The sequence below is a fragment of the Spinacia oleracea genome, chromosome 5 (assembly GCF_020520425.1).
Source record: "Spinacia oleracea cultivar Varoflay chromosome 5, BTI_SOV_V1, whole genome shotgun sequence".
NCBI classification, from domain to species: Eukaryota; Viridiplantae; Streptophyta; class Magnoliopsida; order Caryophyllales; family Amaranthaceae; genus Spinacia; species Spinacia oleracea.
The window spans coordinates 15,401,841-15,428,160 of record NC_079491.1 but is presented as its reverse complement, the minus strand read 5'-3'; the positions used below and the strand labels follow the sequence as shown (position 1 = coordinate 15,428,160).

Genomic DNA, 26,320 nt, shown 5'->3' with positions numbered 1-26,320 from the left:
TTTCGTTTGATTCTCAGAATCGTAGATAGCAAACATTTTTTTTTTGGTGTTAGTACCCGGTTCACCCTTCGTTTGAGCCTTCGATTCTCTATAGAATCGTAGATAGCAAGTATTGTTTTTTTTGGTGTTAGCACGCGGTTCACCTTTAGGGCGAGTTCTGGGCGGTTAGGTTTCAGTCCTCTACCACTTGTTATTGCGGGGACCGAACACGGGTTCTCCCTACCAAGTTCAGCCTCAATCACCACTAAACCAACAAGCCATTAATAAATAGCAAGCATTGTGAAATAACGAGTTACCTTTTCTATGCCACGTTTTCTTTTTACAAAATCCTGCCTTTCAAAAATAATCTAATAACATCAAAATGTATAGATCTCTCTGGATTTTATTGTCCTTTTTTTTTATCCGCTTACGTAAATAATTTCCCAAAAGAATCTTAAAATTTTAAAATAGGATAGGATATTGGCAAAACATTGAAATGTAATGTTTATGGTTGTCGCAAATAACAACTTTAGACGTTTTGATATGCTGTTGATAGTTTACATGAATTCACATAGCATTACGTTTTCGAGGAAGTCATTTCGGCATGCTGTGATGTGTTTCAAAACACATTATAGGGGCATTTTTGTAAATAAAGTGAATTTCAATGGTACATGTTTTAAACGTAATGGTACATGTTTTTATCGAAATGGTACATGTTTTTATCGTAATGGTACTCCGTTTAACAAAATGATACTTTCTTTTTAATGAGTGGTACACAAAATGCCCTGTGACGTACATCACAGCATGCCAAAATTCCGCTCCCTTACGTTTTCCTCAACAAAAAAGAAAACATAGCATTACGTTCTTATTACATGATACATGTTGCGAGACGCATAAGCGCTCTGAAGTACATCTCCTTCAGTTCCTTGATTATTAGCAAAAATACTACATTGGCAAATGCCGAGCATTCAACTTACATCGTCTACAAATACCGACTACCGAGCATTGTCATCGTCTACAAAGTCATCCGCTGCTATCTTATTACATTGGAACAATACAGTTTCATGTCTGAGTTCAACGTGACAATACCAACAAGCTAAGTGAGATATATCAGCAGAAAGAACTGAAAATGAAATAATACAACAGCTAAAAATCATTAGATAAGGAAGCACTTACTTACATCAAGAGGCTGGTCAGGGATTAATAAAATTAAATAAAAATTAAAAAAAGGCTATTTACAAGATCGATTGGAGGCTCCAAGGCTAATAATGCCTCTTCGCAATTAAGGGTATACATATTATAATTATGTATATAGCTCAACATGCACCAAAAGACTACAGAATGCGTTCAAAACTGGGAGTAATACAGATACAGACGGGTTACACTGAAGACCGCCTCCTCAATGTCACACCTACACCTGTCCCAACTAGACCGCGGGGAATGCACATACTCCTCCCTCCCTATATTAATGCCAGCTCTGAGAACCTGCCAATGAGTCATTGCAAAAGGAGTCAACATACTCGTAACATACACCTACAAAGCTGGAATCATTTATCATTGTATGTAAAGAGAGAGACGATACCTAATTACAGTACACACCTAGAAAGCTAGAATCCATAAATGTCGTCTACTAATGGCTTTCAGCATTAGATGCTGATGAAGGTAGTGATTGTTTCGCTTCTTTTGAATCTGAACCTGGAGTGTTTTCATCATTTTTCGAGTGCAATGCCCTTGGCGTCATCTTTTGTACTTCTTCCTTGGTGTAGATGAATATTTTACGTGCCATGCCGCAGAATTCCCTGTGTCAATTTGCAAATCAAAATTGAACTTTGGAACCAAACTTAATAAAGCCATGAGAGAAAAAAGAGGCAACACTTACTGCCATGGGTCATCTCCAACCAGCATCATATCACCCTCGTCATCAGTGTACACAATTAGCCAATTCTTCTCAGGGTTCTTGAGTTCACCATTGAAATCAAACAAGCAATCCAATTCTTCAACTAATTGATCGTAGTTGTTAAACTTTGAGAGGTCTACGGACCTGCCAAGGGCAATCCCCTGCTTGTGTACCTGAATCAGGATAAGTTATACATATTCTTTGAAACACTAACAGAAATAACGAGCAGGAGAAAAACATAGGAATATCAAAAGAGGTAGTAAATCCTAATGTACCTTAGTACAGCTCCTGGAAGATCCGCTCGGTACTTTCATTTGTGCATCTCGGGAAAGAGATTGGGAATTTGGCGGCATTTTCTTTTCCTGCTCGCTACAGACAGGCAGATTGTCCATCTGTTTGGAGCCCTTGGACTGTTCTGAACTTCGATCAGATTCACTGTGATGCAAATGATGCAATGTGGGAGGAAGAGTTGAAGGCTCATCACCATTTCTTTGGCCGAAGGCAGAAAAGTCCCGTGTCGAAGGGCTGCTAATGAGGGGAATGCCAAATAATTTATAGTTTCCATCCTTCTGCTTATATGGCTCCTGCTCAATCCGCGAGAGCTGAGTTGTACTCCCCCTGGTTTGAGCAAGATTATCGAAAGATTGGCCTGGTGGAGGCATCCGCCAGTTTCCATTGTGATGCTCGATTCTATGACCACGAAGGATGGCCATTTCACTTAAGCCTCCACACCTCACATTTCCTTGGGCCTGATATGAGACATTGCTACTTGGTGAATGAATTTTCATACTAGATTCTGACAAATTTAGCGACAGACTAGCAGGCATTATGGACCAGGAATTTCCAACCATGCTAAATCTTCCATCTTGATCCAGTATATTCTTTTTCATAGGAGAAGTAACTGCAGTTTGATAAGGTGAGTGGAACCCAGAAGCGGTTTCATTATGGACACCAAAAGTTGACAGCAGATCAGTATAGGTTGGTTCAGGCCTGATGGATGATATCCAATTTTCATATGCATATTTCCGTGAAGCATTGGCATTATCAGCTTTTTCCTCATCAACAGAATTGGACCACACGTTTGGTTTCTCTACAGTTTCAGACTCATTGCTGTCTGCAAGACTGGGTCTAAAGGTTGGATACTCTTGACCTTGCAAGACCCTTGAAAACCCACCAACAGGTGAAGGGTCTGCTGTGACTTTAGCCAAACCTAGTTAACAACAAAATGATCAGCCTAAAAATAGCGATATGGGGGAGAAAATGCCCCTTAATACCTTTATGCATCACACAGTAAGTCCAAAGCAATGATTACCTTCTCTCGTAAGAACAGAGGACTCTGAAGATTGGGTAACCACATTTACACGCGGCCTTTTTGCTCTAGAAACTGGAAGGGGATTTATTGTGGGAGGAGTCAGAGCCGGTTCAGTTTGCCAAGGTGAGACCCTGTCTGGACGAGGTATGGTGGAAGTTTCATCCCAGCGGACCTAAAAAATATATAGGATTACTTCACAAGTTCACAACAGGGCACGGGCATTCAAGTTAAGAAGCACAGTAACGGCATACCTTCAAACACCTCCATTTAGAGTCTTGCCACCTGTGGGGATTGGCATCTTCAATGCCAACAATAGTACCTGTAAACCTACAAATGTGGGGAGAAAAGACAAAAAAATCAAATTTCAACCGACAAATTTCAACTTATCACACATCTAAACATTTGGGCAGATGATCAAATCATATATACTTCCTCTGCATATCTGCCACTACTAACTAAGAAATGTACCTTTGCTCCGGAGACTCTTCCCCTTCAAATCTCATCTTAAATCTCAGCCCTATAGAGTACTGATTTTTCACAGACTCCATGTACTGATCATATGGAACAATGAACTGAGCAGGACTTGTCCTGCAAGAAAATCCAATTCCACCAGTAAGTAAAGGCACTCTCTACTATAATTCTTGCTGCAGGCAATTGTCCCTTCCCCATTTTTCCCTCCCCTTCCTTTCTCTTCTATTTTGCTGTCCAAAATAAGTGTTAAGCAAGTTCAAAATTTAATATGTTACATACAAGAAAATATCCAGCCAAATAAAATCAGAGTCGATAGAAGGGAAACGAATATTACTAGGGGGTCCAGTGACATATAAATCGACATAGACATGACATTTAACACACCTAGGTTTGTAATAAACGGTAAACATGGTCCCAGAGTTGATTGCATGCAATGCTGTTGCCAGAACCCCAAGATGCATACTATGACTTGATATGACGGATGACGGTACAACACCTTGCTGCCTCATGGCACGCCTCACTCCAACGCGAAGTTCGCCATTCTCACCTCTAGAATATTCAGGAAAAGGAAAAGAACAGTTCAACCTCAAACTGTCACATATTGCAAAACACATTACAAGAGATGAAGAGAAGATAACAAACCTTAGAAAAATAAATGCATCACCAGCTACAAGTCTCTTTGAGCTAACAAACACACTCCAACCACTTTGAAGCAGATGCCTCCTGGGTTGACCTGGCATTCAAGAAATCAAGTCAGAATGGTTTTATTAACCACAAATACTATATACAAGCTAAATTACAAAATTAGTCTCACGATGCAGCTTTAAACGAGTACAGAGACTGATCTACAAATGCCAGCAACACTAAATGATCATGCTATCCATGGACAAAAGACAAAAATATACAAGGACCCATCAATCACATATATTAGTGAATATGTGATTCTTGTTACTGATGGTTCAGCTGAGTGATCTGATGATCCAAGTATCCAACAACCGTAAGATGCAACTTCACTAAATGATCATGCTATCCATGGACAAAAGACAAAAATATACAAGGACCCATCAATCACATATATTAGTGAATATGTGATTCTTGTTACTGATGGTTCAGCTGAGTGATCTGATGATCCAAGTATCCAACAACCGTAAGATGCAACTTCCTTGTTGGATTACTTGTACTAACATTTTCCAAAAGCACAGACAATACTTGGTAACTACAGTTCTAGCTCATCGAGTAATAATACCCACAACGAGGCAATGAGCAACAAGAAGGAATGAAGAAAAAAGTAAAGAGAATGTAACTTTCATCTGCATAGAACTAATATTTCATCAATAACTTAACAGGAGAAAATAAAATATAAAAAATCAATGAAAGAAAAATTAAATTTGACACTTCACATGATTGGCGTAAAGAGTTACATTGCAAGAAAAGATATCAACACTAAAATGGAAGGCCTCACTCATGTGTGAAAAAATAGCTCTACAACATCATCAATCTGCTAATGTACGACACAAAATTGTACGGAGTACATGATAGAGAAGACTTGTAATGGAGTGAGAATTTACCCCGAAAAATATGCCTGAAACGCCACTCATTTGAATGTAGATCCTTGGCCACCAACTCTTGTGTAGGTGGTTGTCGAGACATATCCTATAAAATAAAACATAGATGCATACAAATAAATTAAAATCTCAAAAGGCCAATCATCATCCATGGCGCATAAGAAAACCCTATTAAGAGTATTAACACTCACCAAAGGTGGAAGGCATTCATCAGCATGTCGCCTAAGCACGGAGAACCCTCCGTGAGTACTCGTGTCTGAAGCAGTCAATGTCTTACAAAAAGAGTGTACATGAAAATGCGGTTGTGGAGGCGGTGGAGGTTCCTTCTCCATAGAGCTCTCTTCTCGCTACCATCAATAACAACAACCACAAAACTTAATAAAATAAACAACCATTTCCTCCAAAAGTCCAAACCAAACTTTCCATAAACAGTAGCTCACTTACTTGAGGTTGAGGAAGCAACATCACTTGTGCATACACCTCGTCTGTATCTGCTTCAGCCTATATAGTTTCCATTGCAAGATAAATGCAACAATATTAAACATCCTTATTTTACTTGTATACATTATTATATGCTCAAAACATTCCCCAAAATTACGACAAAATAAATCCCAACCTTCAATTGCACGTCGATTACACGACACAAGATCTTCCATGGAAGACTGTAATTAGGCATTTGCTTATCAGCAGCTTGATTAGTAGAAGCTTCCACCTAATTAAACCCCCAAAAATTCAAAGAATTAATCAATTACTTCAACTTTCCCCAAAAATTGACCAAGTAAACTACTGTAGCAACCCAAATTGACCGAGAAAATTCCAAGAACAGCAACAATTTAAACCCAGATCCACAACGTCAAATTTATTCTATTCTACTCGAATTAATTAATTTCAGAATAATAATTATAATAAAATAAAAACACAGAATTTAGATGAAAAATCCAACCTGCTCAATATGTCCTTGAGGAAAGTAATAAACAAGCTCATTAGGACGAGGCACTGTCACCAAAGGACCAGCACAAGCATGCCACAGCTCCTTGTACAGCGCTGTTTCCGGATCCACTGCACCTTAAACGATTAAATTAAATTATTCACTACTTAATATACAGCCTCACACACTAGATCATTATCTCTAATTTAAAATACATTATCCACCACCGGAAAAATCGCCGGAATTACCTTTTCCGGTAATAGCGCCGCCGTGATGATGATGTTGATGTCGTGATTTAATTCCTGCTTCGTCTGTCGCTTTCATCGACGCTACCTCCGATGAACTCATTCTTATTGTTAACCTTTATCAGTTGAATTTCTTTGTTGTATATATTTGAGGATAAGAGGATGGTTTTCAGCACAGATCTCTCATCTATATACCTCCCTTTCAGCTCAAAACACCTCCAGACCCCGGTTTGAGCTTCCTTCTTAGAAAAACTAATCTAGTAAAATTTTATCAACTGCAGAGAACCAATTGAGCTCGACTAATAGTAACAAAATACCGACACCGCGATTTCTGAGACGGCGAACACGACGAAGAAGAAGACGACGATGTCCAGAGACTGCTTCTGTTGACGAAATATCTAGGAGTGAGAGTTGGAGGGAAATGGAGTGTTTGTTGAGAGTGGAGGGAGAAAAATGGGGGGAGAGGAGAGAGAAAAAATGGAGGAGAGAGAGGGGGCTGGGAGTTGTGAGGTCGTCAAAATCCGAGGGAAGGGGGGAAGGGAGAGTAGGAATTATTTCTAACCATGGTCAAGAAGAAACGGGTTTCACCCGCTAAGGTCATGGGTTGACCGGGAACAGCCGGTGAGTTTTGATACATGCCTACACTTGATTGGTTGGGGATTTGGGGGTAATCTCTAATCTGCCCATCCTCTTCACTACAAATCCCACTCCTTTCTCTCACCTCTTTCCCCATATTAATTACGGAGGATGTTATTTTAATAGGGATTCAGTCCTAACTTTTAGGGTGTTTCCTTTAAAAAAGTTTAATTTTGATTAGTTTAGAATGATCTTTGTGTTTTGTTGTTGCTTTGCTTTCCTAGTTTATTCTCATTTTTAAGTGACTTTTTTAAAGACTTTCGGTGAAAATATATGTAATTCTCGATTGGTTATGCTGATTTAAGTGGTTCTGAGGCTGATTCAACGAAACTGATTTGACTTGAATTTCAGCCCAAGTTCAAAGTCTATTGGATTCCAAATGAGCTAATTTTGATTCGGGTTTAAATTGAAACGACCTAATCGAATTTGGTTGTAAAATAAACGATTTACGATAGGCCTATATACGAACCAGCCAAATAGACTAAACCAGCTTACTAAAATTGATGACTAAATCATCCACTTATGACCTAACCTAAAAATTTGAATCAAACTATGCCAGAACAACATATCTCGCCCATAAAAGAAATTAAAAAAGGGTTTATTTTGGCGTTAAATACAAGTTATACATTACTTTATACTAAATTTAAAATATAAGCCAATAAATAACTTACACCAAATTTTCTTTAAGAGTTAACAAAAAAATGATATTACTATAAAAGGAACCACAAAAAGTTAGACAACATTCAAGTCAATCTTTTCTTTACAAACAATGTTCTTTTACTCCATATTAACTTGATGTTTAATTTGGAGGGAGGTTTATTTAAGATAGGGAAATCTTTAACCATGGTTAGTTTACCTTTATATAAAGAATTTCCAAGTCTCCTTTCTTTCTCAACACCCAAATGTTTCCATAATAAGAGGTTGTTTCCTCCTCCATTTGTCTGTTTTTGCTTTTATCATGTTTCGTGTCTTGTTTAATTTGGTAATTGTGGGTGTTTATGTGTTGTTGGCTTACCATTAGGCTAGAATTCCATACAAGGTTACACTCACTAATATTAGTAATAGTTGTTGGGTGTATCTCTTAAATACTCCTCTCTTAGGTTATATCCAATTAACACTTTCCTTAATTACCCCACAACCATTTTTCAAACTTATTCATGTTTTTTTTCTCTTATTGATACTAACTTGTTTTCTTAGTCTAACATTTACAAAGGGGTAGTAAATGATAGCACGGAGTAACGACAGTGACATTTCAATTTCGAAACGCTCGAGTATTATCTTTTAATCCGTAGTGCGCGCTTTATTTTGATTTGACTTATCTGAACTCGGTCCTTATGCACTTTAATTTTACAAATATATTCAGTAAATTAGTTTCATTGGATACTCGATGCAATCATCCAATCTACGTAAAAAAAATATATAGCGAATTAGTAAAAATTTGTTTTAATCATTAAAATTCATTTCAATTTACAAAAAAAACAAGTGAAAACAGAGCCTCATTAAAACATATGGGAACAAATTGCTTCCAAAATATTGACATTGGGAGCGTGGAGGGTCATACATGATGTATTATATTATATTTTATAATATTCCACTTAAAAATCATTTATAAGTTGTACAAAATTCTATAGATCCGGCAGTATACAACCCATGCAGTCATATAAAATGTTGTTAGATATATTTAGTATGTGTTAATTAACAATATCAACTTCTTACAATTATACGCATACAAACTATATGTGTTGGTTATTATAAGAGGTCAAATGAAACAGCATCTAATTAAAGAACGGCAGGATCGGAGAGCTTAGAGTTATCAGATATTAGTTATTACCGACAGTTGTGAAATTGTGAATAGGTGATCGAGAGATGCATGGAGTTTTAGTGTGTAAGAAAAAGAGATGATTAAGACATGCAATGCATTATGCATGTAGAAGAAACAAGCCATGTTGAGATTAGTCCTTGGTAAAACCGGAAACACTAGAAATGGGCAAACATAGGCTAATCAAAGTTTAAAATTCCGTAAATGGTTTAACTTTGTATACTCAAAAATTAAGGACCACCAATCAACCATCCTTTTTAAAAAGAGTAACTATCACTCCCCATTAATATTCACTACCTCTAGCTTCCAACAAGACGTAAAGTATTATGGATTTATTATTATCAGTCTTATCTTATCTTATTGACCCTTAACTTATCTTATCTTATTTTATTGACTTTGAACTTATCTTATTTAATCTTATCTTATCTTATTGGCCCTAATTTTATCTTATTTTATCTTATCTTATCTTATCAGACCTAAAATAAGTGAAAATAAGGTGAGGAGAACAGAGCCCAAGTGGGCTAATTATGTGTTGATACAATTCTTTTTTCAGATTTTTCATGAAATGGCCATGAGGTTTGCCTTAATGCACCAAATATCTCTTTCATAATGTACAAAATACTTCTGAGGTTTGGAGAAATAACACAAAGTACCCACAAGGCTACGGACGTTAAGTCTCCGTTAGCATATGTTTACCCTTTTGCTCTTAATCAACCATTTTAACTATTAATCATAACATTAATCCTTAATTAAAGTAATTAAACCCCAAAGAAACAATCAATTAACCCCCAAAAAAATCAATTAACCTCCAATGTTCCTGTTTTGAACCTTCACCACCACTAACCACCAACGCCACCACCGCCTTATTTCTCCGGCCACCTTGCTGCTGCAGACGACCGGCAACCACCGCACACCACACCCTTGTCTTCCTTGCCTTCTCTCGTGCTCCTTGCCTCCTTCTCCTCCGCGTTAGCAGCCGCCACGCAGCACCACCCCAGCCGACGTACTCCTTTTGCCTTGCCGGCGTGACGTTGCGCCGCCCAGCCTGAGCTGCGGCCCCCTTCTTCCTTCCTCTTCGTGCTCACCTTCTCTCGCCCTCCATGCCTCCTCCTCCGCGCTCGCCGCAGCCACGCAGCACCACCCCAAATGGCGTTCACCTTTTGACTTGCCGGAGTAACGTTGCGTCGCCTAGGCCTGAGCCGCGACCCCCTTCTTCTTTCCTTGTCGTGCTCACATCTGCTCCTGCCTTGCTTTTTCTCCATGGTTGGCTGGATGGAAAGGGGAGAGAGAAAATAAAAGAGAAAGAAAAGGGGAAAAAGAAAATTAAGAGGGAAAAAAGTGAACGGAAAGTTAACGTCGTCGGTAAAAAAGGGTAAAAAAGGTACTTTGGTGTATTTTCCCAAACCTCAGGGGTATTTGGTGCATTCTGTAAAGTTTAGGGGGTATTTGGTGCATTAAGGCAAACCTCATGATCATTTCATGAAAAACCCATTCTTTTTCTACAAAAAATCTCTTTTAGTTAGGGCATATATAGATTAGTAAAGATGACTTTTCATATACTCCGTATGACATATGAAAATATTGTCATTCTTTATTATATTTAGGCAAATTTGTCAAAAAGTACCCTATAAAATTGAATTTTTGTGAAAAAACTACCTTATAAAAGATGTTATAAATAACTACTCCCTCCGTCCCATAATTATAATCTCGTTTGACCAAAAACACGGGTTTAAAGAAAAATGGAATATAGTACATGAAAAAGGGGGAAAAATTACAAATGATAATTGAGTTGTATGGAAAAGTGGAATAAAGTCATGTGAAAGAGATTATAGTACATGGGGAAGTGGAAAATAGTACTCCCTCCGTCTCTTTTTGTTTTTTACGTTTTCCTTTTTGGGTATTTCAAAATGTTCTTTACATTTCCTTTTATATTATCAAATAAATGACTTAGTATTCTATCAAAATTTGTGTCCAATTATTATTTTAACCAATTAAATTCATTAGGTCATTTAATATCTCACACTTTTTCATTGGGATATTAATTTTTTCTCATTTCCCAATATCAGAATTTTGATAAAAGTGAAAATATTATAAATAAACGTAATTTATCTTGTTTAAATAAAAAAAATTGAGGAATCTCGATGCAAATTAATTAATCGTTAAAACGCGTGAAAAATATCAAACGTAAAGAACAAAAAGAGACGGAGGGAGTACATAGGTGGGGTTTTTAATACATTTTTTTTTATTATTAATATAGTATATGAGAAAGTGGGGACCATAATAGCCAAAATTAGAAACATGACTATAATTTTGGGACGCCCGATTTAGAAAACAAGACTATAATTTTAGGACGGAGGGAGTACCTTATAAAACTTTTAAGTTGTAAGATACTAACTTTCGTATGATTATGAGCATTGATTCAAGATTTTGGGATTGACTTTACTAGATGCATCTCACGTGGTATCTAACGGGAAAAAGAGTAACTAACTGGCATGTAAGATGTACGAAGTATATGGCAAAGTCAATCGAATTTTGAATCAACCTTCATAATTCAGAAAAAGGTAGTATCTTACAACATAACATTTTTTATAAGTAGTTAATTACCACATTTTTTTATAAGGTAATTTATGACAAAAATATAATTTTACAAGGTAATTTTTGACAAATTTGTCTTATATTTAAAACAGAGAAATAAGAATAACTTTGTACCTTTTTTTTTAAAAGATATGGGTGTCTTCTAAACAAGTTTATATCTCATGTGACATCCTGTTTTAACATTATACGGAGTAGTTTTTTTTACCACTAAACTAGGCCATATTAATATATTATACAATTTTTTAATGAAATATGAATAATGAAAATGTTCATGTCATGGTATTCATGTAATAAGATTACAAATGTTATTGATGTACGAGCCCAAAAACTAGTCTCCTAATAAAATTCATATTAATTTAGAAATTTATGAACCAATTAGTGTAACTAATATTAACTACTTCCTCCGTCTTTTTTTGTTATTTATGTTTGGTATTTTGCACGCGTTTTAACGACTAGTTAATGTGCATTGAGATTCCTCTATAGTTTTTATTTAAATAAGATAAATTACGTTTATTTATAATGTTTTCACTTTTATCAAAATTCTGATTTTGGGAAAATGAGAAAAAATTAATGTCCTAGGTGAAAAAGTGTGAGAGATTAAATGACTCGATGAATTTAATTGGTTTAACTAATAATTGGACACCAATTTAGATAGAATATTAAGCATTTATATGATAATATAAAAGAAAAACGTAAAGAACAAAGAAAGACGGGGAGAGTAATAGCAATTTAAATTTTAATACGCAACCTTTAAGAATGTACACATGGAGTACAAAGTATCACTTTTCTTTAAGTAATGACTCTTTGAACTTTACCATTTTTCTCAGTATTATTAGGCTATATTTTATTGGACTTATTTTGACTGAACTTATATAATCTGAACTTTTCTTAACTTAATTGAACTTATTTAAACTTATCTGGATTTATCCTAACTTATCTGAACTTATTTTATATGAAAAAAAAACTTATTTTATCTGAAATAAATTTATTTGTGTGTGAACATGTCTAGAAAAAACTTATTTTTGTTAAACTTATATTATATGAGCTTATCTGAACTTACATAAAGTTAACTTATCTGAATTTTTTATCTGAAATAAGTCAAAACAAGTCGAACAAGACATAGCCTTAGTAAATACTCTAGGGAATTAGTTATGGTTAATGTTGTATGAGCGATATGTTAGTTTTTCAAAACAAAAAAAAAAAGTAGTAGAAAGAAAGAACATACTAAATGCAAGACGAGAATCTTTGAGAATGTGGTGTGCAATGAAGAAGAGGATCAAAATTTTGATTGTGTTGGTGAATTACATTATAATACTTTAAGAATCTAGAAATATTTGTTGCTTCAGATGGTTGAAGACCCCATTAAAGATTGGCGTGTTCCTAAAAATGGAACGCATACACTCTGTAATTAATAACGAAACGTGTATTCGGGTACACTTAATAATTTTCACTCTGTATTATGTATATGTATTGGTTAAGTATTGGTTAAAAGCGATATTGGAACATTGACATCAGTCGATGCGATTGCGAGTGAAGTAAACTTAAGAGGCATTTTGTCCAATCTCAATTGCTAATGTTGAGATAAACAACATAGAGGTTGTAACAATGAAGCAATCCACAATGCACTCGGATGTGCATATAAAAAAAGGATTTGATTCTACCTTTGGTGTTTGATTTTGCTTTTTAAAATTGTCCTATAATTGTATAATGTTGATTATGATGCAGCATATAGGTTTTTTTCATCTTTAACTACATTAGGGAAGCTAGAAGGAGATGGAATGACTTGAAAATTTGTACGGAATTGGATTGATTACTCCGTACAAAAGGAAGGAATCAAATTTCAAATAGTAAACCAAAGTAGGAGTTAATAGTAGTTCATATTTGGTTGAGATTAAAGATGATACAAAATAAGGTTTGATAGGGTCCGAGATATGACATGAATGATTCAACTCTAAAAAGACATATCATAACACATACAATGAGGGATGACATGTTAATTGACCTCTTATTTTGTGGAAAAACATAAAGAGGCTTGACCTAACTCGATATGACCTTATATTCGAAATATGACTGTTGATAAAAGCAGGTTTAGACACGTAAGTACGACATGACTTAAGTCTTGTTCTTTTCACTTTATTTGGTTTAATTTATCTATTTTCTGATCTGATCTATTATGATCTGATTGTATTCTATAAATATTTTTTACTTTATCTAGTCTAATCTAACTTAATCTGATTTGAATTTTTTTAATATAATCTAATAAGTAATAAAAATAAGTTAGATGAGAACATAGTTTTACACTTTGCAAGAAAGGAAAAATGTAAAATTAGAGATAATGGGAAGAGTAAAGGTGAGGGGTCTCACACGGTGTACAAGTGGACAATGGAAAGAGGTGGGTGGGGCCGGGTGGGGTCTTGGCACACTTTGTTGAGTTCCATCTAGCTGACCATAGTTCATTAGACATTTAGACCCATGGTCCCCCAAAACCCTTCATTAGTTTAATCATTAATTAAGGGAGATTCATCTTTGATTCCCAACTAACAGACCAAAATGACTTTTTAATTTTCTCATTAAATATTTTATGCTCTCTTAATTAACTCTTAGATCATGCTCCTTTACCTTACATTTAGGACTATTCCCATCTAAATAGGACAATAGGGAAGAAACTAAACACCAAACATATGGTAATACTGTATTATATCCCATTTTTATTATTCATTTTGACCGGAGTAAAATAAATAATTCCTCCATTTCGGAAATATCGCACCATTTGTTTTTTAAACTATTCACATGCACTACGACTTTGGTCATTTTTTGTGATCCGTACGTTATTCAAATGTTAGATTCGCATCGATATATATTTCTAAATATTAATTTTTTATAATTTTTAATTAGACACGATTTGAGATATTAATAGTCAAAGTAATAGTTAAATGAGTAAAAGTCAACCATAGTGCAATATTTCCGGAACGGAGAAAATATCATTTGTTCATTTGACCCATTAGTCATTAAACACAAATGGGCCCTTTCCAATCTGATTATATATTTGTGGTCCTATTAGCTAAAACTCGATGCAGCAGATAATTTTTAACGGTTGAGCGTGAGTATTGATGGCCTAGTAGCGGGTAACACTGTAACAGTTAGTTGTTAAAGTATCAGTAAATTAGTATGAGTGCTCCGTATAACGATTGATATTGTAAAAAACAATAAAGCTATAATTTTACCAAACGCTACCCTTACATTTGAACACTAATATACTCCGTATTCAACGTTTGAGAAAAAGCAAGTCAACCATTATCTAAACCGCTACCTTGTCAAACGCTAGTAGATTTTTGAAATGGCCAAAACGCTATATGTTACCTTAAAAGCTATTACTAAATACACCCTATATATATCAGTATACACTAGCTACCTCCGCTTTAAAATAGTTGCGTCATTTTAACTTTAACAATATTAATTGTCTTTACTTTGACTATATTTTTCTACTAAAATATAAAGATGAATATTGTTACTAGTTTGTAAAATCTAATTGAATTTGTCTCGATATATATTTTCAGAAAGTTACGAAGGTTGTTGTTTACGTTGTCGGAAAAAACAGAGGTCTTAATCTTTTGGAATTAAATGTGGCAAATGAGTTAAGTTGGTTGAATATAATTAGGTTTGAGTTAGATCATTTTGACTTAGTATTATTTTTGTTTTGGTTCGATTAGAGTTTGTTTAAAGTTCGAATCCAGTATCAAGGATTCAAGGTCAAGTTAGATATCAGTTTGGGTCAAATTCGGAGGTCAACATTGTTCTATAAATAATTCCTACAGTTTATTTTAGAGCAAATTGTAATTCATAGAGCAAATTGTAATTCATGTGAATTATGAGTGATATGTTTTCCATGCATGTTTGTGGGGAAATCCTAATTTCTAAGGACGGAATTAAAGTTGAATTTCCTCCTTTTTTTTTAATATTGTCAACCAAGCAACTCAATTTCCCATTTACAAACTCTCGTGAACTTTCACTTCCTTCAGTCCATTATTAGACGTCAACCAAACAAACACGTACTGAAGTCTTCTGATAAAGTTAATTGAGGATTAGTCACACCCAATAAATAGTGTGGTCAATGGGGCCATAAAACCAGCTGCAAAACTCAGCAAGCTTTAATTTGGTCGAACTAAAAATGATAATTTGAGATGCAAGTAAGTACAACATTTAATCGAAAATATGGCAAATGAAGGTAGAATTGCATGTGTTATCCTTGATTGGACGACTCAGGTGTACTACTACTATAAGAAGACGAGAGACGTAACTTTTGCATTATCTACATAGACTACGTTTGTTTTTCTACCAACTATTTTTCATTCATCACTCCCTATTTTTACTATGGAGTATTTACTTTCTTGACAAAAAATGTACCACGAGTTTGCAACCAATCCAACATACTTAGACACGTAGTATTTGGTCTTGGATCCAGTAGGTCATATATCGAGCTTGTTAGGGTGCGGTTTTTTCCCCGGATAAAACTTAATATAAATGTATATGGACTTACTAGACAAGATCTGATTAAACCCGGTTGATTTGAGATTACTTGATAAGACATGATTGTAATTTATTGAATTTAATCATACATGATTACAAGACTGTTAACTAATTGATCTGGCAGAGTCTGCTTTCATTCAAGTTATCTAAATTTATTTAAATATCATTCCAATAATAAAAGTGTGGACTGCCTTATCATATACTGTATACATATATATATGTATAAGTTAAAGTTGTGTTATTATAATTAATCACCATAGATAAACAATAGGCAAGAAAAACTATTCACAAAGTTCATCTAAAGAAAAATTAGACATCATCGATCTCAACATGAACTAAACATGTAAATAGTGAAAAAAAATGTTAATACATACCGATGCCCTTACCTGACAAAAAAGTCTAAATTGTGGTACCAATGTAAAAAAGAAAAGTAAACATATAATGTGTTTCACTTTTATTATGTTGCTCGAAATATATTGGCTAACCACGTGCACCTCTTTGCCTAGTCAATTTGCAACACATAACTAACACTATAAGAATATTTTGGATTAAAATATTCTATGGGTGTAGGTAGCACCCACGAAAAAACTTTAGTTCCAAAAGGTTGAGAATTCTTTTACCATGAGCCGAATATATCTACTCCGTATTATATACGTAAACAATTTTCCTTTTAGTTTTAAGCTTAATATGAGGTAATTAAAATCAAAAGAGTATTTAGTTATATATATTAGATTGTAACCTTTTGAAGTATTTATTCTATTCAATAGCTAAGCAACCTAAATGTGTAGTGCAAAGTCGAAGTAATAACCAATAAAACCAAATCAGATATTGATTTTCCTTTAAAAAATCAGATATTATATTTTACCTTTAATCTTGCGTATCAGATTATTCGTTTTCGTACAATATACGAGGTAAAACTCTAGAACACTCATAATTTTACCAACAATATTAATCAACTTTATTACTATTATTTATTGGTCCTACTTATATTACTCAAAATCGCCCCATATATTTACCCATATGCCCTTATTTATTACGGAGCTTACTATTTACCGCCCCATATTACTCAAAACCGCCCCATTCATTTACCCATATACCCTCCTTATTTACCCCCCTCATTCACCCCCCTCATTTACCCTCTTACCTTCCCACCCCAAATCTAACCACCACCGCCGGCCACTACCTCCGGCCACCACCGCCGACATCACGTCGCCGGCGACAAAATGTCCGAATCTTCACAAGATTTTTTTCTTTTTTGTTCAGAACTTTTTTTAGAAACTTATGCATTTATATCTTGTACCATGGTACAGACTTATGAATTTTAAGCTTGTACCATGGTACAGACTTATGAGTTTTTAGCTTCGACCATGGTATTGACTTATGCAGTTTAAACTTGTACCATGGAAGAAGCTAAAAATTCATAAGCCTGTAACATGGTACAAGCTAAATATTCATAAGTCTATATTATTTAAGGTTTTGATTTGTTTTTGCATTTGATTTAATATAATCGGAAAAAAAAATAAAGACTTATGAATTTTAGCTCCTTCCATGATACGGACTTATGAATTTTAAGCTCCTTCCATGGTACAAGCTTAAATTGCATAAGTCAATACCATGGTCGAAGCTAAAAACTCATAAGTCTGTACCATGGTACAAGCTTAAAATTCATAAGCATGTACCATGGTACAAGCAAAAATCCATAAGTTTCTAAAAAAAATTCCGGACAAAAAAAAAAGAACTCTTGTGAAGACTTGGCCATTTTGTCGCCGACGACGTGATGATGGTGGCCGGAGGTAGTGGACGACGATGGTGGACGGAGGTGGTGGCCGGCGGTGGTGGGAGAAAATTGGAAAGTAAGATTAATTAAGGGTACTAATGGAAAATAAGAGAAAATAGTGGGGCGATTTTGAGTAATATGGGGCGGCTTTTAGCGCTCCACATTTTTTTTTCCATTCAAATTGTTTCCCTTATAAAAATAGCATAAGTTGTAAATTTTCATTAAACCTTTCATAAATCTCGGCATTTATTATATATTTAATACAATTTGATTAATTTAAATTGTAAATGAGGATTTTATAGACTATTCTATAAGGGACACCAAAAAAAGCATTTATTAAAATTACCTCAAAAGTTCCCTTATAAAATACGGAGTAAATATTTTTGGTATAAGAATCTTTTGAAACAGATTAAAACGGTAAATAAGACAAACAAAAAGACGGAGAAAAAAACTTATCACCATGAATAAAATAAGGTGTGTGACTTTCATTTAAAACGATCCAACAAAAACAAAACAAGTTTAATATGTAGTACGTAGATGTCAAATCTGGAAATGACTGTTAAAGAGGAAGCCATCATCTTGATTGTTTTCTTCGTGGTGGGTGTCACCAATAATGGTAGTTTAGTTTGTGATAATCTTATTTACTTTAAACGGGCGGCTTTTGATTGGTTTAATTAAGTAGTTATTCCATTAATTTTAGAAGTAATATATTTTGTAGATAATTACAAACGCAATTTAGATATTTATTTTAAATAAAAAGGAGATAAATGAGATGTGTGGTGGGTCAAAAGAAGCAATTTCTGTCGGTGTTGGATGAACAGGAACACCTATATATGTTTATGTTTTCTTAATTTTTCTTTAATCAACTTTAAGCTATCTAATTCCACGACACGTGGAAAGATTAGCTAATCTTAATCCTAGGTTAGGAATTTCATTTGGTTGCTTCTTATGAATTCTACTATTGAGATCATTAAACTAACCTTTTTTTGTTGTTTGCTTTTTTAAGTACCAATCATACCGCATATGTGTTTCTTAATCGTTGTTTTAGTCAACCGTTTATTGGAAAATACTATACATACAAACAGTGGGAAAGGGAAGAATAATCTTCAAAAAAAATTCTTGTATTTCGTCCATTTTTAAAGTGTATTGTTATTCGACGCCCATATTTTCTAAAAGTGCCCACATCTAAAGCTTAAAAATACCATTTTTCCCTTTTGATGTTAATAATAATAATAATAAAAAAACATAATAATTTAACCCCAAAAAATAATTACGATAATAATAATACTAAAACCAATTTTTTTAAGAAATGTATGTATGTTGCCGCGCACGGGAATTGCCCCGACGACATGGGGGCGGCGCACGGGAATTGCACCGACGACATGGGGGCCGCGCAGATCTTGTGCGTGGACGTCGTGTCGCCGACGCATTTTCCGTGCGCTGACGCGGTGTCGTCGGCGCGATATCTGTGCGCGGTTAATTTTTTTTAAAAAAAACTGCGATTTCTTACTCCGACGAGGTTGTTGGCGGTACCGCGGTGGTTTTCTGAGAATAGGAGAACGAATTCTTTTGTAATTATTAGACAAGGGTGTTAGTACAAAGGTGTTTAGACTTTAAGAGATTATTTAGTTTTCCTTTTCTTAGCAAACCACCGTTCAAATAAAAGATTATGTAAAATATTTGCATTACTAAAATAAAAGATTATGCTAAGCTAAAATTAAGGATACAATTAAGGCTAAGATTATGCTATAATTTACTTAACAAAGCAAATATATTTACTCATTAAATCATTACTAAAATAAAAGATAATTTACTTAGTCTAATATAGATTATTTCCTTATATTCTACTCCCTCCATTTCTTTTTGATGTATCCATTTCAGAAAGTGGGGAGTTTTTAAGAAAATTGGAATCTTGGTTTGTATTGGTATAAGTGTAATGATTGGGTGTAAGAAAAATGATTGTATGTAAGAGATTATAATAAAAAAAAAAAAGAGAAAATAATAAAGAAATAAGGTAAGAGAGAGGAGTGATAATGATGGGTGATAAAGGAGGTGAGAGAGTGAGTATATGGGGAAAGGAAAATAATTAAATAATAGGGGTGAGAAAATTTAGGTGGGAATATGGGTAGAATCTTTAGGTATTTTGGTAATTAGATAGAAATGTAAGAGTATTTTACGATAAAATGTATGTCCAAAAATAGAAACGGATACAACAAAAAGAAACACTTAAAATGGAAACGGATACAACAAAAAGAAATGGAGGGAGTAATAAATTAGAGGAGCTAAGTAGGTGGAGAGAGGGTGAGTAGAGAAGGGCAAATATGTATTTTTGCAAATAAAATGCGGGCGTTTTTAGTAAAATACGGGCATCATTTGAAAACCCCCTTGTCGCTTTGGTAAATACGGATATGGGCCACCCCCGTAAGTAAAATAGAGGTTCATTTTACAGATTAAAAGAGGTTCCATCTTAAAATTATATGGAGTACATGACTAGTCGCGGATCCAAAAATTATAGGTAAGTAGATAACTATTTAAAATTTGATGAAACTTTAACTAAAATTACGTATTTTTTTAAAAAAATTAATGAAAATTTAACTATTTATTTTTGTTCTAAGTGGGGTCAAGGACCCCCACTAAACATACCGTGGCTCTGACACTGTTCATGATAATAAGGAGAGTATTCGCATTGGATCTTACGGAGTAACGCGCTTTAACTAATTTTCTCAATTCCTTTTTATTACTTTTGGATTATCGAAATAACTTTCCACATTAAATTGCACATCATCTATACCTAGTACAAAGTATTTAAAAACGAAAAATCAAACATGTATGATTAGATGACATGTGAGACTGTGAGAGTAGGGGATAAATAAGTTGGTTAGAGCTTTCCTCCCGGTTTCAGGTAATCATGGGATCGATTCTCATCCCCGCCATTGTGGCTCATTTGCACAAAAAACGTGATTAGGTGACATGTAGTCATGTATCACTCCATCTTTCATCAATACATTTGTTTTTTTTTTTTTCAATTTTTTCTTTTGTTGTCTATTATACGAAGTATTTTATATCTTCAACACCTATTAGGCTATTACACCTCAATTTTATATTTAACACTCAATATTAATTCACTAATTAATTACATTTTTTTTTTCAAGTTGTGGAAATTATTAGGTGCACCCGGGTGTACCGTGCACCCAAATGTATGTTTATGCCAATTGGAGGTCCCTATCCTCATTTATCCTCGTATGTAAGGAGAAAATGTGAGAGGGTGCACCGTGCACCCGGGTACATGTAATATGATCTATCAACTTTCACCTCTATACAAATCATATATTCTCATTAAAATCACAAACCTCGGTAAAATTAACATTTTAATTAAAAGATGGATAAACATCCACTATATGATTGTTCGTTCTTTAAACGGGCTCAAAAACTAGTTATTATGAAATAGTGTGAAATTCAAAGATCCACGTGGCACCTAATTATTATTATAATATATATATATATATATATATATATATATATATATATATATATATATATATATATATATATTTGCTGAATTATTAGAGCGCCACGTAGGAAACATGATGGTTTTGGGCAATGAAAAATAAGATTTCTAATTTATTTTTGAATTAAAAAAATTGAGTGCCAAATAGATAATAATTAGGTGCCACGTGGACATTTTAATTAATTAAGTACTAATATATACAACTCCATTCAAAACCAAACAGTTAATAATTAAAAAAAATCTAAAATAAAATTCATCCAAAATCAAACACTAATCTAAAATAAAATTCAATCCAAAATTCTACAATAATCCAATAATTAGAACACCACGTAATGGTTCCAGCCAATGAAAGTAAGATTTTGAAATTATTTAATTTTGAATTAAAAAAGTTGAGTGTCACGTAGATAAATAATTAGGTGTCACGTAGATATTTTTATTAATTAATTATGAAAATATTACGCATTTACAATTTAATCCAAAATCAAACACTCTATTAATTAAAAAATAAATATAAGATGAAATTTATCAAAAATTAAAAACTAATCTAATCTAATAAATAAAATATAGTCGTTGTTATATATATGAGTTTTATTTTAACTTAACAATTTAATAGAATCCGTGCATCGCACGGGCTAAAATCTAGTTATAAAAATATGCAAAGAAAAAGATCGATGAAACTAGAATATTTCGAGAGAATTTTATGTGGAATAACATTTACTTAGTACAAGAGAACTCAACCATTACGATGCATTAGAGCATCTCCAATGGTTATAGCTAGGAACTAGCTTGAAATTTATAAAAGTTTCAAGCTAATAGCTGGACCATTAGAGTAGAAATAATAAATTAGCTTGGCCAAGCAAATTAGCTTAAACAAGCTAATTTGCTTGACAACTAGCTCTCAAAATTGCCAAATAATTAATTGACAAGTGGACAAGTGGGACAAATTTAATTAACAAGCTAGTTGCTAGCCATTGAAGCACAAATTAGCTAGACAATAAAATAGCTTGAAACCTTATATGACATAACAAGCTAATTGTCAAATTAGCTTACTATTGAAGATGCTCTTAGAAATTTGTAATACATGTTTTAAGTTAATGATTAGTTAGAAGACAAATTAAGCATCTAGATAATTTAATGATCTCCTAGATAATTTCCTCCCTCCCTCAAAAAAACAAAAAAGATAATTTCCTCCCTCTAAATTACATTAATTTTGCTAAAGCGACGATTATTTCGATCAACGTGTTAGCGAATATTATGTAAATAATATTGTGACATAATTAGCCTTGTAATTATCTTATGTTTAGTATTGTAAACCCTAGTGTATCCTAACTATATATATTATGTGAATATCAATACTAAGCCTCAAGGCAGTATTTCTCCTACTATCATGGTATCAGCCTAAACCCTAGCCACCACGACTCTCCCTTTCTTCTTCCCTCATACCTTCTGCCTCCTTTCGCCATGGGGTCGAATGATGAAACTCCCAAAACCCCTGCAGTCTCACATGCGTTTCACCCTGCTCTAGGCGTTACCAATATCACAAACCTCGTCAAATTGACCCTTGATGTCAATCAAGTTCAATACTCTCCCTAGGTTACTCTCTTCCGCAATACCGCAAAGGCATACAATGTGCTCGACCACATTGACTCGACGATTCCTCGACCTACGGACATTGATGATGGGCTGTGGGAACGTCTCGATGCCATTGTCCTGCAATGGATTTACGGTACTATCTCTAATGATCTTCTCTATAAGGTTCTTGATGAAAAGGCTACGGCTTTGGTGGTTTGGAGTCGTCTACGTAACCTGTTTCACAACAACAAAGGCACACATGTGGTGCATCTTGAGAACCAGTTTAGCCAAACTCGCCTACAGGACTTCGCGACTCTCGACGAATACTGTCAGGATTTGCGCACAATCTCTGTGCAGTTGGATGCCATTTGCCATCCAATCTCCGAAGAACGCTTGGTTCTTCAGCTTGTTGCTCGCCTCACCGAAGAATACAAGACCATTGCCACAATTATCCAGCAGACTGTTCCTCTCCCATCCTTCGAGGAAGCATGCTCTAGCCTTGACTTGGACAGGCGAAGCCGGGAACACTCCTTTCCCGACGGTGGGTCTTCTCCTGCCACGACACTTGTTGCTCAAACTGACAACCAACCAGCCGGTTATTCTCACTCTCATTCTCACAGTGGTAACAAGGGTGGTTGCGGGAACAAGAATTACAAAGGCAAGAACAAATGGAACAACTCCGGTAATAAGGGTGGTGGTAATGGCGGTTGGAACAATCAGCACGGCGGTGGTAATGGCGGCGGTAACAACCGCGGCACACAGCAGCAGCACCAGGTCGTCGTTAACCCTTGGGCACAATATTAGGCTCCTCCTTGGTCTTTTCCACCTTGCCCATATCCTAGTCAGCCTCATGGTGGGTTGAGACCACAACAAATCCAATCTGGTATTTTGGGCCCTGGACCACGCCAACCTATGGCAGCCCAACAAGAATTTATGACCAATGGCTACTGCAATGGGCCTCAGTTAACGGACCTGCCACAATTTTTCAACACTATGACAATGCAGCAGCCCGATGATAACTGGTATATGGATACCGGAGCCACCTCTCACCTCATGAATAATTCAGGTATCAGTTCTTCTATTGTTGATTGGCGTAAATTGAATACTAATATAATGGTTGGTGATGGCACAAAAATACCAGTTAGCGGATCCGGCACTACCACACTTCCCGCACCCTTCCCTCCTCTATCTCTTAAAAATATTCTTTATGCTCCTAATATCGTTAAAAATCTTATTTCCGTCCGTCAATTTACCTCAGATAACTTAGTGTCTGTTGAGTTTGATCCTCTTGGTTTTTCTGTGAAGGACCTTCGGACGGGGGCAATTTTGACGAGGTGCAATAGTGTGGGCAATCTCTATCCAGTGTCTTCCTCCAAATCTTCATCCACATCTCCTTCAACTTTTGCTGCTCTTTCACCGGACATTTGGCACAACCGCTTGGGTCACCCGGGCGACCCGGTTCTTAGTTTTCTTAGGAAGAATCAGTTAATTCAATGTAATAAGGGGACTAACCCCACCGTTTGTTATGGTTGTCAAATGGGAAAACATTGTCGTCTTCCTTTTTCTAGTTCTCAATCTAAAACGTTTGCACCTTTTGATATAATCCACACTGATCTTTTTACATATCCCATTAGTAGTCATACAGGCTACAAATATTACCTTGTTTTCCTTGATGACTTTTCTCATTATGTTTGGGTGTTTCGTCTAAGGTCAAAATCTAGTGTGTATGATTGTTTTGTGCAATTTCACTCTTATGTTCGGACTCAATTTGGAGTGTCCATTAAAGCCATACAATGTGATAACGGCCGTGAATATGACAATGCGTCCTTCACCCGTTTTGGCCAAAATAATGGTATGGTTTGGCGACACTCTTGCCCCAACACTTCTTCACAAAACGGAAAGGCCGAGCGCATGATTCGTACGATAAATAATATTTGTCGATCCATCCTTTTTCATGCATCCCTCCCTCCCTCCTTTTGGGTTGAATCACTCCATATGGCCGTCTATCTATTGAATATCCGTCCCACTCGACTCCTTGAGTACCTAACCCCAGTCCACATTCTATACAACAAATCTCCTTCGTATGCTCATCTTCGCACCTTCGGATGCCTATGCTATCCAAACTTGTCGGCCACGTCTCCACACAAAATGAGTCCTCGTTCCACTCCTTGTGTTTTTCTTGGGTACCCGACTTCTCATAGGGGTTACCGGTGCTTAGACATTAAAAGTAAGAAAATTATAATTTCTAGACATGTAGTGTTTGACGAGTCCCAATTTCCATATTCTGCCTCATATACACCTACTATCAAGGATTATGAATTCTTAACTTCTGAAAATGACCAAGTTTCACCTCCCCTCTTAGTCTATTCTCCAACTGGGCCTTCCCCAGCCCAGTCCACTCCTCTTCGGGATAATGGGCAGAATAGCCCACACATGGTGCGTGGGTCTGATCAAACCGCCACAACCCATGTGCAGGCTACCCATGTCTCCCCTCCTTTTATTTCTGACGCGGCCCAGCTTACTCCCTTTCCTTTCCCTTCTGGCCCAGCCCAGAACGATTCCTCCTCCCCTATTACTCCCTCCCGGTCCAGCCCAGTCCGTGTTGACCCCAACTTTGGGCAATCCAGTGGCCCATCCCATGCTGCCACTAGCCCACCGCTTTCTGCAGCTCAACATGCCCACTCTCCTCCTATGCGGACCAGATCCCAGCATGGGATTTTCAAACCCAATTCCAAATACGCCAATTACTCACTGCTCACCTCTCTCACGCCACAAATATCTCCTATGCCCCGCTCTCATCTTACCGCCCTTAAGGACCCTAACTGGTATAATGCTATGCGTGATGAATATAACGCCATGATTCAGACTCATACTTGGGATTTGGTGCCTCGCCCACCGAATGCTAATGTCATCCGAGGTATGTGGATTTTTCGACACAAGAAAAAGTCCGATGGTTCCTTTGAACGACATAAAGCTCGTTTTGTGGCTAATGGTAAGGGTTAGGAAGTGGGTGTTGATTGTGATGATACTTTCAGTCTGGTAGTCAAACCAACCACTATTCGGACAGTTCTTAGCTTGGCAGTATCTAGAAATTGGTCCATTCACCAGCTTGATGTGAAAAATGCGTTCCTTCATGGTCATCTACAGGAAACCGTTTATATGCATCAACCACCGGGTTTTGTTGATCAAGGTAAACCCAAGCATGTCTGTCTTCTTCGCAGATCACTATATGGTCTGAAACAAGCTCCGAGGGCCTGGTATCAACGTTTTGCAACTCATATTCCCTCTCTTGGGTTCGTCAACAGTAAGAGTGACACATCTCTCTTTATTTTCCGGCGTGGTACGGAAATTGCTTATCTCTTATTGTACGTTGATGATATTATTTTGGCTTGTTCTTCTGATTCTCTTCGGACCCATGTCATCTCACTTCTTAGTGCCGAATTTGCAATGAAGGATCTTGGGCCTTTATCATATTTTCTTGGCATTTCA

At 35.7% G+C, this 26,320-nt stretch overlaps 2 protein-coding genes across 5 annotated transcripts; one reads left to right on the top strand and one right to left on the bottom strand.

Moving 5' to 3' along the window:
- Positions 1–1,109: 1,109 nt before the first annotated feature.
- Positions 1,110–6,937, bottom strand: LOC110784620 (auxin response factor 2B). Of its 4 annotated transcripts, none has more exons than XM_021989073.2 (15): positions 6,401–6,937; positions 6,168–6,289; positions 5,841–5,936; positions 5,669–5,725; positions 5,416–5,571; positions 5,228–5,312; positions 4,302–4,392; positions 4,044–4,208; positions 3,657–3,776; positions 3,440–3,515; positions 3,189–3,360; positions 2,152–3,086; positions 1,859–2,049; positions 1,562–1,778; positions 1,110–1,464 (listed from the first exon to the last, which is right to left on the bottom strand). In XM_021989073.2, exons 1-14 carry the CDS (start codon positions 6,498–6,500, stop codon positions 1,610–1,612), a joined length of 2,535 nt encoding a protein of 844 aa, XP_021844765.1. In that variant the 5' UTR covers positions 6,501–6,937; the 3' UTR covers positions 1,110–1,464; positions 1,562–1,609. The 4 variants fall into 4 exon arrangements, with proteins under 4 accessions (XP_021844765.1, XP_021844766.1, XP_021844768.1 ...); XM_021989074.2 differs by having other exon boundaries at positions 1,579–1,778; XM_021989076.2 differs by having other exon boundaries at positions 6,168–6,283.
- Positions 6,938–22,720: 15,783 nt separating this feature from the next.
- LOC110784566 (uncharacterized) lies at positions 22,721–23,635 on the top strand. Its single transcript, XM_021989024.1, has 2 exons — positions 22,721–22,756; positions 22,853–23,635. The coding sequence occupies exons 1-2, from the start codon at positions 22,721–22,723 to the stop codon at positions 23,633–23,635; spliced, it is 819 nt and encodes a 272-aa protein (XP_021844716.1).
- The last annotated feature ends 2,685 nt before the right edge of the window (positions 23,636–26,320 follow it).